The sequence below is a fragment of the Chrysochloris asiatica genome, unplaced genomic scaffold (genome assembly GCF_000296735.1).
Source record: "Chrysochloris asiatica unplaced genomic scaffold, ChrAsi1.0 scaffold00130, whole genome shotgun sequence".
Classification (NCBI taxonomy): domain Eukaryota; kingdom Metazoa; phylum Chordata; class Mammalia; order Afrosoricida; family Chrysochloridae; genus Chrysochloris; species Chrysochloris asiatica.
The window spans coordinates 2,179,786-2,197,066 of NW_006408648.1; the positions used below are offsets into that span (position 1 = coordinate 2,179,786).

The following is a 17,281-nucleotide window of genomic DNA, read 5'->3' on the forward strand; positions in this document are numbered from 1 at the left end:
CACTCCTTTTTTTTTTTTTTTAATTAATGTTTGCATATTATATCCTTTTTCATTCTTTTACTTCTAAGTTATCTCCATCATTTGAAGTAAGTTTATGGTTGGCTCATGTTTTTTAATATACTCTGCCAATTAGTCTTATAACTGATATATTTAGACCATATATGTGACTGTGTGGCTCTGGTAGCGTAGTGGTTACTGTAAGGAGCTCTGGTAGCGTAGTGGTTACGAATCGGGCTGCGAACCTTAATGTCAGCGGTTCGAAACTACCAGCCGCTCCGCGGGAGAAAGATAAGGTTTTCTACTCCCGTAAAGATTTACACCCTCGGAAACCCTGTACAGGGTCGCTTTGGGTTGGAACCGACTCGATGGCACTTAACAACAACAATGTGACTGTAATTACTGATATGCTATATCTGATTTTTTTTTTTAGCTGTTTGCTTGTTTGTATGTTTTGTTTTTCCTGCCTTTCTTTGGGTTACTTAAACACTTTTTAGAATTCCAATTTGGTTTCTCTATACCATTTTTGAGTGTGTTGTAATATACTTTGTTTATCGGTTACTTTAGGTGTTACATTAATATACTGAACTTATCATAGACTTCTAGTGTCATCAATTTACCACTACTAGTGAACTTGTCAGGAGGGACCAGTCTCTGGAGAAGGATATCATGTTTGGTAAGGTGGAGGGTTAGAGATAAAGAAGACGACCCCCAACGAGATGGATTGGCCAAGTTACAGCATCGATGGGTTCAAGCGTGGCAACAGTAGTGAGGTTGGCCCAGGATTGGGCAGTGTTTCATATGTTGTGCTTAAGGTCTCTGTGAGTCAGTACTGACTCGATGGCACCTAACAAGAACAACAACAACAACAACAGTGAACAATAGAAACTTTAATTCCCTTACATTTCTCTGAGTTCTCGCATTTATAATTATTTAAAGTATTTTCTCTATATATGTTTAGAACCACAATAGAATTTTTGCTTCAACTACTAAATATAATTTAGAAAACTCAAGAAAAAAAAAAAAGACCTATTATATTTACCCGTATTTTTTTGTTGTTGCATTCTTCCTTCCTTCCTGATACTCCAAGGTTTCTTATATCCTTTCTGTTTAGAGAACTTCCTTTAGCCATTCTTTTAGGATACATTTACTGGCAACAATGTCTTGATTTCTTGTCATTCTTGAAAAATATTTTCACTGCACAGAGGATTCTGGGTTGGCAGCTCATTTCTTTGAGTAACTGAAAAATGTTGCACTTATTTTGGGCCTGTATGCCTTCTGATGAGAAATCTTTTCCCTCAGAGCTTTTAGGTGGGTGTCCAGATTTCACATGGGGTCTCTTCTAACACCAGGGTGGAGGTGCCGAATGGGAGTTTGAGGGAGTCATCTCCGTCTCATAAGATGTGAGTCTTGATTTCCTATTCAGCCTTCTCTGAGACCACCCAGTGTGGGGATTGTGTATCTTATTGTAGCCCCCAGAGGTGTGAATCTTGGGCTCCTCACTTGGCTTTTGCTGTGGGATTGAGGACTAGAGCCAGTTTTTCTGAGGTGTTTGTCTGGAGTAGAGTAGTTATTGTCTAGAAATGCTCTGTCTTACTAAGCTGCCCCTTTCTAACTTTTCACTAGTGAGAGCAAGCTTTTCATTGAGGCTTTTATTTATTTATTTTGGTATGCATCTTTGGTGTGTTCTGTTTACCAGATTCTTTAACTTCCAGTTGGGGATATTTAAAGCCAAAAGAAAACTCTGGAAAGTAACCACAGCTGTCACTCCCTGGGTCCCAAATCCTAGCATATTTAACTGCGTCTCTGCTCCTTTTAGAGTTTTTTATGCTTGTTCTCCTTAACATGTCTTAGTTATGTTTAGCAGGAGGAGTAGAAAAAAGTGTTCCTCCATCTCCCCGAAGTGAAAGTCCATGTACAGGTGTGTATAAATAAAGTTCAGACCTTGTGCTATTTCATCTTTAAATGCTTACCTCCTAGGAATAAAGACATCCTTCTGCCTAGCTACCATTATCACATACCATAAATTTGACATGGATATAACATTATCTGATACACAATCCATATTAAAATCCCTTCACTTCTCTCCAAAGTGCTCTTTATAGTTGGTTTTCTCCTAATCCAGGATTCAATTCAGGATTGTACTATGCAATTTTTTTTTTTTTATCTTGTAGCAAATCTCTTGACCTTTTTATTCTGTTGTATTTATTTTATCTTTTATTACTTTGGCACTTAAAAAAATATTTTAAGGCAAGCAGATACCTGACTTTATTGGACCCACATCTGGATTTGTCTGTTTTCATTGTGATTGGAGTCAGGTCAGCTGTTTTGGCTAGAATACTGTGTAGTGTCATATGTTGTATCTCTCTCATTACACTGGTCAGAAAGCATTAATAATAAGCTTGATTGTTTGGGTAAGGTGGTGTCTACTAGATCTTTTCATTGCAAAGGCATCTTTTCCTTCTTTAAAATTAGTAAATAATCTGTGAAGTAGAGATGGTTACTTTTAAAGCCCTTAAATATTTTTCTCTTTTAAGTACCAAAACTCCTAGGTTTTCTTTATAGTAGAATTACAGTTAATAAATGTAGGGAAACAGAAGATTGCCACTCGGCAAACACCACAGTAACAACTGTTATAGGCAAGAGTTATCAGTGGAAGTGGGGAATTAGTGGGCAGAGGATATTTATACAGTTGCAAAGTATCCATCTACAAGATGCTTGTCGATTACAAAGTAGATGTGCAGTACAGAAGCCAGCTTAACCAAGAGATCAAAGTTAACATTCTCAATAATAAGACTTGTCGGACATCACCTTTGTGATATTCTGACCAGATCTGCCTATTCTCAGTTTATTCATGAGAAAATATCAGACAAACCCAAATGGAAGGATATTGTACAAAATAGCTGATCAGTAACCTTCAAGACGGTCAAGGTCAAGAAAGACAAGAAGTATTACAGATGGGAAGTGACATGGAAACTAAATGCAATATGGAATCCTGGATTGGACCCTGGACTAGAAGAAGGACTCTAGTGTGTCAACTGGAAAAACTCAAATGAAGTCTGTAGATTAGTTAATGGTACTGTACCAATTTTCTGGTTTCAGTAAGTATATAATGGCCATGTGATGTGAACATTAGAGGGGAACAGAGTAAGTGGTATGTGGGTTGTAACTTTTTTCTAGGATTACATATTTAAGAGAAAAAATTATTTTTTTTCTTATTTCAAGTTACATTAAGTTTTTAATTCTATAGCAAAAATCACAGATCAAACATCCAATTAATTTTTCTTGAATAGCAGTCTTCTTTCTAAACAAGCAGAGTTTTAATTTGTATAAAAACTAAACAGGTTTAGCAAAACATGTCTGTGTTCTTTTATGCACTGTAGCAAACCCTGTTGTCCTTCATAGTGAAGCTTGGCTGGATACAGTTCCACATAAAGACCGACACTTTGTTTGTAATTCCTATACTTACCATGTTGTGAATTTGGTAACTAATTGAAAACAGTTCATTTATTCAACATTTTTTTTAGAACACTTAAATTATATGTCAGGCAGTCATGTTGGCACTGGAGAGAGAAATGAGTGAACAAAACAGTTAAAAATCTCTCCTTTCTTGAAGCTTGGAATGTGTCACAGGATGTAGAAAATGAGCACATTTTTGTATGTATCTAGTATGTTTCATTCTGTTGTATATAGGGTCACTATGAGTTAGAATTGACTCAATAGTATCTCACAAGAAGAAGAACAACAGCATAATAATATGTTGTAAAGAAAAATAAAGCAGGAAAGGATGAATTCCAAGATTCTTCCAAAATTACACTCTTATTCTCTGTTCCCTTTTTCTGCTTTATCTTTTTCACCATTTTGTTGTTGTTGTTAAGTGCCATCGAGTTGATTCCGACCCATAGCAACCCTGTATAGGGTTTCCAAGGAGCAGCTAGTGAGCTTGAACCACCGACCTTGCAGTTCAAATGACCTTGCAGTCTGACGCATTAGCCCACAGCGCCACACCATATGGTATATGTTAAAAGGGTCCCTGGTGATGTAGTGGGTTATGAGTTTGGCTGGTAACCACAAGGTAAGCAGCTCAAATCCACCAGCCGCTCTGTGAGAGAAAGCTGAGACTTTTCGACTCCAGTAAAGATTTACAGCCTCAGAGACCCTATGCAGGGTCACTCTAAGTCAGAACCAACTCAGTGACTGGGCTTATTTTTACTAGAGTATAAGGTCCACATGAGCAAGGGCTTTATCTGTTTTGTTGTTGTTGTTAAGTGCTGTTGAGTTGGATCCGACTCTTAGTGATCCTGTATAGGGTTTTCAAGGAGTGGCTGGTGGGTTTTAATCGCCAACCCTGCAGTTAATAGTTCAGTGGTTATCCTACAGTGCTACATCAGGACTCCATTCTCTGCTTCACTCAGCTAAAGAATCATGCCTGATTTGTAGCTGGCCCTCTATAAATATACTCATGGAATGAATTCTCACTCAAATGTTCACATATACCTTGCACTCAAATGGGGGATTGGTAAGTATTTGTTGATTCTAGTAATATTCAGATGCAGGTAATTTAAGATAATAGTCCATTTTGATGAATAGTTTATGTGAGATTTTTGCACTATTGGGGGTGAGAGTGGGAGGTGTGAATGTTTCTTAGTTGCCTGTCACCTTGGAAAATTTACCCAGTCTGTTTGCAAAGGAGTAATCCAATTATACTTCTATCTTAAATATAATACACAATGCTTTTTCCTTTGAAAAATGAAAAACATAAAAGGAAAAATCTATTTTCCTCTTAAGCTGTGGCACTTTCATTGCTGGGTGTCCTTTCTAGGTTACATTATCTTATCCTGAGATGAAAAATCCCCTCTCCCACTCTTGTAATTTACTCTGGCCTGTTTTAATTCCATACTAGGTTCATCTGTTTCTTTTCCTGTAACCCTAATCATCTTTCATTTTTGTATTTTGAACAGTGTTATTTGCTTGTCTACTACACTGGCTGGCGGAATGTCAAGTCCTTTTTGACTTTGGGTTTAATCTGTCTGTGCAATATGTATCTTTATGAACTACGCAACCTCTGGCAGCTTTTCTTTCATGTGACTGTGGGAGCATTTGTCACACTGCAGATCTGGCTGAGGCAAGCCCAGGGCAAGGCTCCTGATTATGATGTCTGACACCATTCTTCAGATGAATTGCCTTGACGTTAGGAGACAAAAGAGGGAGCCTATCTTAACTGCCACTGTGATGAAGAAACTGCTCACCACAGACAAGAAGCTCTGCTTTCTTTTCTCTCCTGCCTTCTTTTGTTTTAAATCAGCATGGCATGCCTGTGAACATGCAAAACCTGCCAGGCAAACTCCTCTCAGAAGACTGTTGGCTGCAAGCTCATCATTCAGGAGGCTTCTCTCTGAACCACCAAAACGTGGAAGAACAATCAGACGCCACTAGAAGACTTGGCCAGCAGTCTTGAATCCTTGCTGAAGGGGTTCAGGCACAGTATACATGTGATCCTTGCTCTGAAGACCAAGCAGGAACTGTACAACATGGTTTGCCTTTGTGAGGCATTAGTATAGACCAAATAAAAAGATGGTGCAGTCAATTGGAAAGCTTGCATTGAAAACAATGACTTGCTAATTATTCTATTATTTACACATTTGTGATACCATAAATTTATAAGTCCAGGAGGGTGTGGAATTGGCTCTTTTTCCTTTTACAGTTTTGCTTGAATCATTTCCAGAAATCACCAGATGTGGAAGAACTCTGGTGAGCTCATCTCTGGAATGTCATAAGTATTGAAAGTACAATAATACGTGTTTTCTCTGTAGACCACTTTTGTCGTCTCTTTTAAGTCACTTTTTTAAAACATGATTTGTTTGACTATCCCCATTGTTTCTCAAACTTTAATCACTTAAGGACTGCCAAACTGTTAATAATTTCTCTTTTAAATTTTAAATATTGTAAAAAAAAAAAAAAAAAAAAAAAATCTTCCGTAGAAAACCAGTATCAATTTGCCATAAATAAAAGCCACAAAATAATAAAAATTGAAACAACAATAAAAGTTACTAAATTCTAGCTAATGCCTGCCTAGGCTGTGACACTGAGAAGGCACTCTTTCTTACAGGAAAAGAGAGGGACTACCCAGCACCAATATGAAGCTTTCTCTGGGATAGCCGGGAGGGTAGAAAGGGAATGATGTTCACACTGTGATTTAGCAGTACTTAATTTCATGTTGTGTACCACCTCAAATGTCAATGTACCATCAGTAGTATGGAAAACACTTGACTGTCTTAAAAATATCAGTCTTTTCTCACAATAACTTGTATTATTTTATGGCTTTGTGGAATTCAGCACCTATTAGTCTCTGAGAGAACGTACATACCCTCTTGTTTCCATTATTAAAGATTGTTCAAGGCTTTACGAATTAATGTCAGGAGCACAGTTGGATTCTATTAGCAAATCTCCAGCTCTCCAGCTTTGCTTTGGGCATCGTCGTCATGGTGGATTCTTTTCTTTTAAAGCAAAGATTCTAAGTTAGGAATTCACAAGATACTAGACAGTGGATCCATTACATGGAATTCATGTTACTGAGCATATTGATTAAACAGAAGAAATATACCAGTGGGATAAAGTCATGATTGAACTGCCTTGTTTGCCTCCAACAGTATATGTGGGTGTACCTAGAACTGTACAAGCCTGTTTCACTCACCTTTTAGGAGAATGAGGCTGAAGGAAGACAGCAAGCTAATAGCAGAGATTTATTTAAAACAAGACACTTGAATTCACTCCAATTTTCAGCACAGAAATTCTGAGAGGTACCTCAGTACCTCACATGATTATAAATCATGAAAACCACATGTTTGGCATGTTGTATTTACTGAGCCAGCAGTCAAGTCATTTTGTTTAGACAGGTTTTTTAGACAAATGGTTATAACCAGTAAGTTTGAACATTCTGGTTAATTGTGATTTTACAGTATATTGATATATTGAAGCACTCTTGCCAATTTGGTACAAGAGCTACCTCCTACCACTAAATTGATGATACAATTCTTAGAATGGCTGTTTATACCTTAATGTGAAAAATGTAAACAGGTATAAATAATGTTTTATGTGTAAGAATGCTTGCTTCTAATATCTGGTGCTTATATTTTTTGGTATTTATGTAGCTTCCCCACTTCTGTTGTGTTGTTTCCAAAGAAACTATGAAATTGGAAAGGTAAATTTTTGCCATAGGTACAAAGACGTCCTTAGACTCTGGAGAAAGAATCTTTAAGGACTCTAATGTGTGTGACATTAATGGCTTGCATTTATATTGCCCTTTTATATCTAAAAGCAAGTCTGTATCATGAGTTTTGTAGTTTAGGGAAAGTAGTATTTGCCCTTCTGCTAAAGAGGAAGAAACTAAGTTATAAAGATGTTAATGAATTTTCCCAAGATCACAGAGCTAAGTCCACTTTATCTCCTGGCCCAGGACTCTTTCCACTAGAGTGGAAAGTAATGAAGGTGACAAATATTCAGGAAATATGTCTTCTCTTGGTTTTAAAGAAGAAAAAGAAATCAAGAAATTGAGGGCTTCTGAAATGAGTGAGTCCAGGCCTGCTGCTATCAAATTTAGGTGTGTTTTATCTTAATTTAGGTAATTCTGCTATCAAATTTGGTGTGTTTTTTCTTAATTTAGGTAATTCTGAAATACTGCTTTGTGACTGAGGTCTTCTCTGCCTTGATAGCCCAGATACTTTCTTTTCTATCCCTAAAGTAATTGCAATTAACTCTTTTTTAAATCTGTATTTCAAATGTATTTATACCTAGCCTTTATTTCAAAAAAATCTGAAGCATCATATCAACAAAAGATACGTATCTTGATGTCAATAATATATAAACAGAAAAGCAGTAAAACAAGATCATTGAAATTGGAAATGAGGATTAAGAAGTTGCTATTCTTGGGTGTTATATTTTGACTCTGAAACTTCTGGCCGCTTACGCTAAGAGAGAAACAAGTTACACATTCCTCTGTGGGTAAGTCAAGAGCAAGCTAGCTCCTTAGCGGAGACCTTTTTCCTGATTAATTTGGTTAAATTTTTCTTAATGGGGAGCCCTATGAAGTACTAAAATGAACAAAATCTTCAACAATAGTTTGATCCACATTTGCTTATTATGATTGTGCCTTGAATCTTCACATAGTATCAGCTTTCTAAGGTTTCCATTTTCGGGCTGTTGAGTTTCTTTTTTAGCGGGTGGGGCAGGGTGGGTAGGTTGATTGGTTTTATGTGGGTAAGAAGGCTTTTTCTCACATAAGAATTCTTGTCCTAAACTAAAAAAGTATCTTGTGTTCAGCTTTGAAAATCCATTTATAACATGGAAAATCTTTTCCCACTTCGACAGTTATATAACGTAAAGTGTATGTGTTGTCATGGGATTGACCCATTTATTTTTTATTTGTTGGCTATTGTTAAGTGCCGCCAAGTCAGTTCTGACTCATAGGGTTTCTAAGGAGTGGGTAGTGGATTTGAACTGCCAGCCTTGTGGTTAGCAGTCCAGTGCTTATCCTATAATGCTGTACCACATGGTGGTATTTTTCACAGTGGAATCTAGTCTAAGAACTGCATAGCTCTATTTTTGTTAGGCCATGTCTGGAATCTCATTAGACTCCCGAATTGTCACAGCTCCATAGAGACCAGAGATATGATATGTGAGCGTTGGTCTCCATACTATCAAAGTGTTTTGTCCTGAGGCTAACTACTCTGCCTTTGTTCCAGTCATATTATTCAACCACTCAGTAATCCACTCTGAGCCTTTGGGTCTCCAAAGGTCACAACAATGTATGTACGTGTGTGAACGCATATGCATATATACGTCATTACTTTTGTTATTACTGGTTTTTTTTTTGTTGTTGTTTTATTACTTCTTCTATAGAAACTGGCTTGTTTAAGCTTTTTATTTCAAAAGGTGTCAGTTTTGGTAAACCATATTTTCTTAATCACAAAAGATTAATCTATATGTCTTCTAAATTTAGCATTGTGCTTAGAAAATAGCAGTCACCTCCATATTGACATATTGTTGTTAAGGTCTGTTGGGTTGATTCTGACTGACAGTAACTCTGTATAGAGTTTCCAAGGAGCAGCTGGTTGGTTTGAACCACTGACTTTGTGGTTAGCAGTCCAGTGCTGATCCTACAATAGCACACCAGGACTCCCTATTTACATATATGAGTATATATCTTTTTCTACATGTTCACTATTTCCACTTTTAGACTTTTAATTCATCAGAGATTTATTTTAGAGGAGGATGCTAGGAAGGGCTTTACTTTTAGTTTTTGAAAAAATAGACAACCATTGTCACAGCAGTTATTAACAAGCCATCCTTTGCTTTCTGATTTCAAATGCTCCCTTTATCAAAACTGTCTCGACAAACCCTATGCAGGGCCACTATGAGTTGGAACTGTCTCAGTGGCACTTAACAAATACTGGTTTGTTTTTTGTTTTTGTTTTTTCTTTTTTTAAAATGTTTTATTGTGAATTATATGATAGTTTACATGAGAGAACCTCAGTTCCATATTCATTCCATCGTGTATCATTTCATTGCCATGGTTCCTCCATGCCTCGTCTTCCGACCAAAGGGCATATCCTAGAAGCCCGTGCTCTACCCTCCCCCTTCCCCGCTCAGTCTTCGGCCCACAGTTCCTTTCCCTTTCTGGATCCAAAGTCCCCAGCCGCTTCATCCCTCCTTGTCATCATCTCTGTCTCCATCTCAGGCATCCCCGGTTCTCTGGGTGGGGTCCCGTTCTTGGCTCTTATCTGTTGGTGGTCCCAGAGACCTCCGCTCCTAGATGGAGAAATAATTGCTCTCTTCCTTGCTACAAAACCTCTACCCTTGCATTTCCAACACTCATAATCCGTCTTGATAACCATTATTCACTACAGTATCGCATGTTACCCATCTGTATTTCATTTCATCAGCTCCACCTAGACAAATTCGATAGTGATTCTGCCTTCCTCCATGCCCCCTAGCTCTAGGTTCCCTCTTGAAGGCTTGTAAGCCAGTTACTTATTGTCTTTGTAGTCCCTCCCTCCCCATTTGGGTATCCAATGTCCAAGTTGCCCCTCTATGTCTACTCTGTGTGTGGAGGGGGTGGGAATGTTTCTTGCTGTAAGGATTTATTGCCTCTTTGGTGTCACTGCATTTGTATGCATAGGTCAAGTTCATCAGCTTGGATCAGCTCAATCTTCTCCACACACACACACCCCCGCCCCCTTCTTTCTTCTCCTGGTTGAGCTCCGATCATCCAGTCATCCAGTCCCGGTCATGTGTGTTATTACTGTTTTAACACTTTTTGTTGGTAGTTTTTTGTTTCCCCCTCTCCCTCCACTTAAAAGTTAGACCTATAGTGGAGTCTGTGGTGAAAGAACAAATAAATTACTTGAAAACAGCTACCACAAAGACCAAACTGAACATTTAGCCTTTCCACAGTTACACGTCTTTCTTCAATTCTGTATACTTTGTCTGTGGCCAAGGCTTTGTATTTTTCTACTGTATTATCCCGAAGGAAATGGAATCTTTTCATCTGAAAATGTTGTGGTAAAATCAAACCTGATTTATGGTGTAAATTGTCTTTAGTAACATCTAAGCTAAAAGTTGATAAACTCCTCCAAGCCCAAAGACTTGATGCTGCAAGATAATGTGCTGAACCCCACAAGGTCAGTTTGAGCCACAGGTCGGCGGTTCAAATGCACCAGCCACTCCACGGAAACCCTATATAAGGGTCACTATGAGTTGGTACCAACTCAGTGGCACTTAACAAATATAGTTTGATGTGGCACTGTAGGATGAGCACTAGACTATGAACCATAAGGTCAGCAGTTCAAACCCACCAGCTGCTCCTTGGAAACTCTGTATACAGTTGCTATAAGTTAGAACCAACTGGATGAACAAGTATAGTTTCTGGAGTCCTGGTGTGGCACCTTAGGATAAAGCACTGGACCACAAGGTCGGATTAAATCACAAGGTCGGCACCCAAACAGTGGTGCCAGGATTGAGAACCAACCTGTATTACTCAGTACCTATGCTCATTCCCACCAAGGACTATTAAACTAGATCACATGGATATAGGCTAAGGAGTATATATAAAAATACTATGTTTCAAATATATTGGGGGAAATTACATATATATATATATATATATATATATGTATATTGGAGCGGTTGGTGGGTTTGAACTGCCAACCTGCAGTTAGCAGTCCGATGCTGATTTTGTAGTACCACAGCAGGACTCCATAGTAAAGAATGTTGTTGTTGTTAACTGCTGTCAAGTCGATTCCAACTCATAGGCTTTCCAAGGAACAGCTGGTGGATGTGAACTGCCAACCTCATGGTTCACAGTTCAATGTGGATCCTACAGCGCTATGCCAGAAGTCCTATAATACAGAATTTGTTGTTTTTGTTAAGTGTCATTGAGTCAGTTCTGACCCATAGTGACCCTCTATAGGGTTTCCGAAGAGTGGCTGGTGAGTTTGAACCGTCCACTTTGCGGTTCAAACTGACTTTGTCATCCAGCGCATTAACCCGTAGCACCACACCAGGACTCCATAATACGGAATTGTGATTAAGAATTTAGACTGGCTCTATACTAACATTGTGGCCTTAGGTGAATCACTTATTGTCTCTGCCTCAGTTTTGTCTAATGTAAAATGGGGATAATTAAGAATAGTAGTTTTTGACAAAGTGGTGGTGTGAGGATTATATGAGTCGACAGCCTGGCACTCGGCAATTACTATGAAGTATTTGCTGTCATATTTTCTTCCTTGTTGGTGTTACTACCTTACAGGTAATAAGAGCCTTAAGTTGCAAATACCACCCAAATGTAATAAATTATTGCACATAGCTTTTCAGATATCACTAAGTGAGGATCCTTTTGAAATATCTATCAGGTTGGGGCCCTGATAGTGCACAGACTTTTAAGTGGGGTAGCTGGGACACATACAAAGAGAAGGGAAGGAAATTAAAGGGCTTCTTGCTTGCCAAGTGCCGACTGTTTATGAGATGCCTTATATACAGAATGGTAATGAAGCTTAAGAAAATCCTTGGAGGTAAGTTAATGGCCAAGTTAATTACTGTTGCACCCTGTGCTCACTCATACCCTGTGATAAGTTGTTAGTGCCGCACCCTGTGCTCACCCATACCCCAGCCTCCAGGGGTCTGAAGCATTGTCAGCTGAGGAAGATGCTGCCTTATCCAGTGTGGCACTATAGCATTTGGCCCCATCACACTTCACTGTGAACATTCAAATCTGTTGTATCAAGTGCTCTTGAATGGCAACTGCCCTAGTGCCCAGCATTCCTTATGGGCCCAACACATGTGCCTGCCATGTCCTCCAATGAGAGATATGATGGGCCATGTGGGGGCGAGGGGTGGGAGGCAGGCCGGCCGGCAGCCAGCAGTCATCAATAAGGGAATGAGAGAGCTGAAAGGCACTTCAAAAAAGAACAAATGCAACATGGTTTAAAAAAGATTAATGTGAGGCAAAATGGCAACAACACAAAATTCCTTGTGAACAAGACGGTGAGTAGCACTCTAACCAACTGGCTGAATCAAAATGGACAAGTCCATTTTGATAATTGGAAAACTATGCCTAAGGATGGCCAGAGATGCCAGTCAGGTGTAAGTTAAGACATTTTTTGAGAAAAATACAGTGATGAGGCCCCTATGGATTCCAGTGAGAATTGTTTGAATTCAATAGACCAGCAACATGAAAGGAGTCCTGGGAATGAATTTGCTCTCACCAAGTGAGGGGGCAGTTCAGCTCTGTTCCCTGGGAATAGATGGATCGTTGAGGTTCTGGACTGGTCATCTAGCCTACTTCCCCTCAGCCCTAGATGGATTCCTTTCTTTCTCTCATGGTGTTTCCTCCTTTCTCTCTCTCTCTGGGCCCTCTGCTTGCTCTGTCAACCAAGGCAGGGCCCTGATTGGAAAAGCTTCCTGACCTTGCTGTCATGCATGGCTGCTGCTGGTTTGGTGTCTGAGGAGGACAAATCAAGGACTGCTTCCAACTCTGGTTTGAAGGTGCTCTTCACACAGATCCCCATCGGCACAGTGCTTTAGTCTTATTTGTCTCTGTGCCTTTGGCTCTGAAATCTTAGTCTTAATTAGATGGTGTTTTTGTTTGCACCATACATGTGGTCTGGCACTTGGAGACTGGTTAAAGAATTACATAAATATTTCATATCAAAGAATGCCAGAGGAAGATGAGACCTTGGAGACCAGCTCTCCCAGTGCCCTCATTTGGCTTTGTTCTGCTTCTGCTTGTGAGGCAGTGACCCCACAGGTGGCAAGAAAAGATACGCAAGAAAACAGCAAATACCATATATTTTCTCACAACACAGAAGGGAAAAAACCACCAAAGGACTTTTTTTGAAATCTGGAAGGATAAAAGCATACTATAGTAATTGGATCTCATGTTATCTATTGTCCAACCTTGAGGAGTGGTGAGCCCTCTGCGCCTGCGAAAGTCAACAGCACCCAGCCAGATGGGCAGACTGGACAGAAGTGTCTGCAGACTGCTGCCAGCTTCTTATTCCTGAGAATCACAGCACCCTAACGATGCCTGGTCCCGTCTCCTACTGCCTCCCAGGCCTGGGGTGAGACACCAGTGAGAAAATGTATGTGGAAGCTCTTCGTGCACTGAAGTTCATCCAGATAAAGGTAGGAGGGTGTCCTGTAGTCTTTCATGCCCCTCCCTTCCTGTACCCCATCCCCAAAATAACTGCAGCTCTTCCAACACTCCAGATTCCTGTGCTAAGTGATGGTGGGCTTTGGGGTGGGAGTGGAGGTCACCATAGTCAACATGACCCAGTCTTACCAACTTTTTTGTTCTCTTCAGTGTAGAGTTGTTTTATTTTTGACAAATTCAAAAGCTACAGGTTTGCAGAGTGTCTCTATTGTAGTTCTCTTGTAGAAAGAGAAATGAAAATCTGCTCAGCACTTCTCTTGAGCAGTGTACACCCCAGTGTCCAAGAATGCTTTATACAGTAACCCTGGCTCAACATCATTTTTAGGCCTTGGGAAGCTCATTTCCTGGTAGCATGAGAGTGATCAATCAGTGGTTGTTGTTAAGTGCTGCTGAGTCTGTTCGGACTCATAGCAACCCTGTATGGGGTTTCTGAGGAGAGGCTGGTGAGTTTGAACCACCAACATGCGAATTAAAATGGTCTTGAGGTCCAGTGCTTATCCTACAATGCCACAGGAGGACTCCCCCTCAATCAGTGGTAGCCATGGTTATTAGCTCTGCAGGTCAGATCAGTTAGTTCACCTCTGGACAGGCTCCCATCCCCTCCCACCTCCTTGAATTCTTTCCACTATCTGTTTTCTCACCTTTGTTTTCAACTTTCCTTCCCTAGCATATGAGAAAGTATAAAAAAGTTCCTAGAAATTTTCCATTATCTTTTCATTCCGTTTTTCCATTAACTCTTTGAAGCCCCCTGGTATAAGCATGTTTGACTCACCTGCTTTGACTCTGGACTTTTTCTAATTCTAGTCCCAGTTGCTTCCAATTGACTCCTGGTTTCCAACTCTTCATCCCTTCATTTCTCAGCCTTCTGCATTCTGATGTCTGCTGCTTAGTCAGTCCCACAAACTCACTCTTGCTAAGGTGAGTGGTGTCCTCCAACCACCCACCACAATGATTTCAGCCTTCATTTGACAGTATCTCTACAGCGTTTCAAACACCTCCTTTAAAAACTCCTGACTTGCCCAGCTCTATCCTCCTACCTCTCCAACCGCTCCTTCTGAATGTCTTTTAACAGCTTCTCTTTCTCTGCTTGCTCCAGGCTGCTGGCCTCCTTTCTCTACATACTCTTTCTGAATAATCATTGAGTTATTCAATCTGGATAATTTTGTTTTTGCTTTATCTACCCTCCTACTGCTGATGATGTCTGAATTTCTATCTTTAGTTTTGGCAGAGACTTGCATACTGCTTCTCAATAACCACCCTCTTCTTTAGTTATAAGAATCCTGATTGTTAAGCCAAACACATTTTCTCATTAAGCCCAAAGACCACATTTTCAGTCTTATTTCAGTAGTTAGGGATGACAGTGCCACAAAGTGTTGAGCAATCAAATATATGAGGGTGAATCAATAAATATTGATAGTAGGGTTCTAGTTCATATATGTCTGGGTTTATTCCAAACAAAACATGCTTAAACATGTTTCTGCATTCAGTAGATGTCTATTAACATGTTCTCAAAACTACACTTGTCTTAGTCTTGTTGCTAGGTGCCATTGAGTCAGTTCCAACTCATAGTGACCATATGCACGACAGAACAAAACACTGCCTGGTTCTGCGGCAGCCCAGTGTTGTTGCCACTGTACCAAACGATCTGGTTGGGGCCTTCCTCTTTTTCCCTGACCCTCCACTTTACCAAGTGATGTCCTTCTCCAGGGACTGGTATTTCCTGAAAACATGTCCAAAGTATGAGAGAGGAAGTTTTGCCATCCTAGCTTCTAAGGGGCATTCTGGCTGTACTTCTTCCAAGACAAATTTATTTGTTCTTCTGGCAGTCCGTGGTATGTTTAATATTCTTTTCCAACACCATGACTCAGATGTATCGATTCTTCTACAGTCTTCCTTATTCATTGCGCAGCTTTCACATGCATATGAGGTTATTGAAAATGCCCTGGCTTGACAGGCACAGCTTAGTCCTCAAACTGACTTTATTGTTCTTGAAAACTTTAAAGCGGTGTTGTGCAGATTTGCCTAATGCAATACGTTGTTTGATTTCTTGGCTTCTGTTTCCATGAGTGTTGATTGTGGATCCAAGCAAAATGAAATGCTTGATAGCGTCATCTTTTCTCCATGAATCATGATGTTATTTATTGGTCCATTTGTAAGGATTTTTGTTTATTTACATTGAGGTACAATCCAAACTGAAGACTGTGGTTTTTGATCTTCATCAGTAATTATTTTTAAGCCCTCTTGGTTTTTAGAAAGAAGGTTGTATCATCTGCATATCACAGAATGTTAATGAGTCTTCCTCCAATCCTGACGCCACATTCTTCTTCATATAAACCAGCTTCTCATATTATTGGCTGAGTAGACAGATGGAATAAGTATGGTGCAACACGTTTCCTGATTCTGCACCATTCAGTATCCCCTTGTTCTGTTCGAACAAATGCCTTTTGGTCTCTGTACAGGTTCCTCATGAGTACAATTGTATGTTCTGGAATACCATTCTTGACAGTGTTATCCATAGCTTGTCAGGATCCACACAGTCAGAAGCCTTTGTGTAGTCAATAAAGCACTCTGTTTTCAGCCAACATCCATTTGATGTCAACAGAGATATCTAAATCTGACTTAAATTTCTGGCAGCTCCCTGTCAAGGCAGCTGTTTTTTAATTATCTTCAGCCTTTTTGTTGGTGTAAAGTGCTATCAAGTCAGTTCATAGCTACCAGGAAGTGGCTGGTGGGTTTGAACTACTGACCTTGTTGTTCGTAGTTCATTGGTTATCCTATAGTGCCACACCAGGGTTGTTGTTAAGTGCCATTGGGTATGTTCCAACTCTTAGAGACCCTGTATAGGGTTTCCAAGGAGCAACTGGAGGATTTGAACCACCAGCCTTGTGGCTAGCAGTCCAGTGCTTATGCAACAGTGCCACACCAGGACTCAGTCTTATTGGTTGGTTGGTTGGTTATGTGCCGTGGAGTCCGTTCCGACTCATAGCGACCTTGTACAGGGTTTCTGAGGCTGTAAATCTTTGCAGGAGCAGAAAGCCTCATCTTTCTCCCGCGGAACAGCTGGTAGTTTCAAACTGCTGACTTTAAGGTTCGCAGCCCGATTCGTAACCACTATGCTACCAGAGCTCCTTATTAGGGTGTCTTAAAAAAATCCAATCAAAACAGTGGCTTCCACTCAAAAGAGGGAAAAAATCTTTACAGTGAGGATCATTCCCACCCCCTCCATACACAGAGTAGACAGGGAAGGGCAACTTGGACATTGGCTACCCAAAGTGGGGGTGGGGAGGCTATAAAGGCAAGAAGTGACTGGCTTACAAGCTTTCAAGAGGGAACCTAGATCCAGAGGGCATGGAGGAAGGTAGATCCTCCACTGAGTAGTATCCAATCTGTCTGGGCAGGGCTGATGAAAGGAGATGGGGATAGGTCTCTTCTTGTGATACAATAGTGAATAATTGTTATCAGGACTGATTGTGAGGGTTGGAATGTAAAGGTGGACGTTTTGTAGCTAAAGGAGGGGAGTGATTGACTTTGCAGTCTAGGAGCGGAGGTCCCTGGGACCATCAAGGGAGAAGAGCC

General features: G+C 40.1%; 1 protein-coding gene across 1 annotated transcript in view; it reads left to right on the forward strand.

Moving 5' to 3' along the window:
- SEC22A (SEC22 vesicle trafficking protein homolog A (S. cerevisiae)) overlaps nt 1-5,592 on the forward strand; it is a 92,161-nt gene extending 86,569 nt beyond the window's left edge. Inside the window, exon 7 of the mRNA XM_006869362.1 lies at nt 4,959-5,592. Coding sequence (XP_006869424.1) covers nt 4,959-5,159 — 201 coding nt within the window. The 3' untranslated portion in view covers nt 5,160-5,592. The remainder of the gene's footprint in view (nt 1-4,958) is intronic.
- The last annotated feature ends 11,689 nt before the right edge of the window (nt 5,593-17,281 follow it).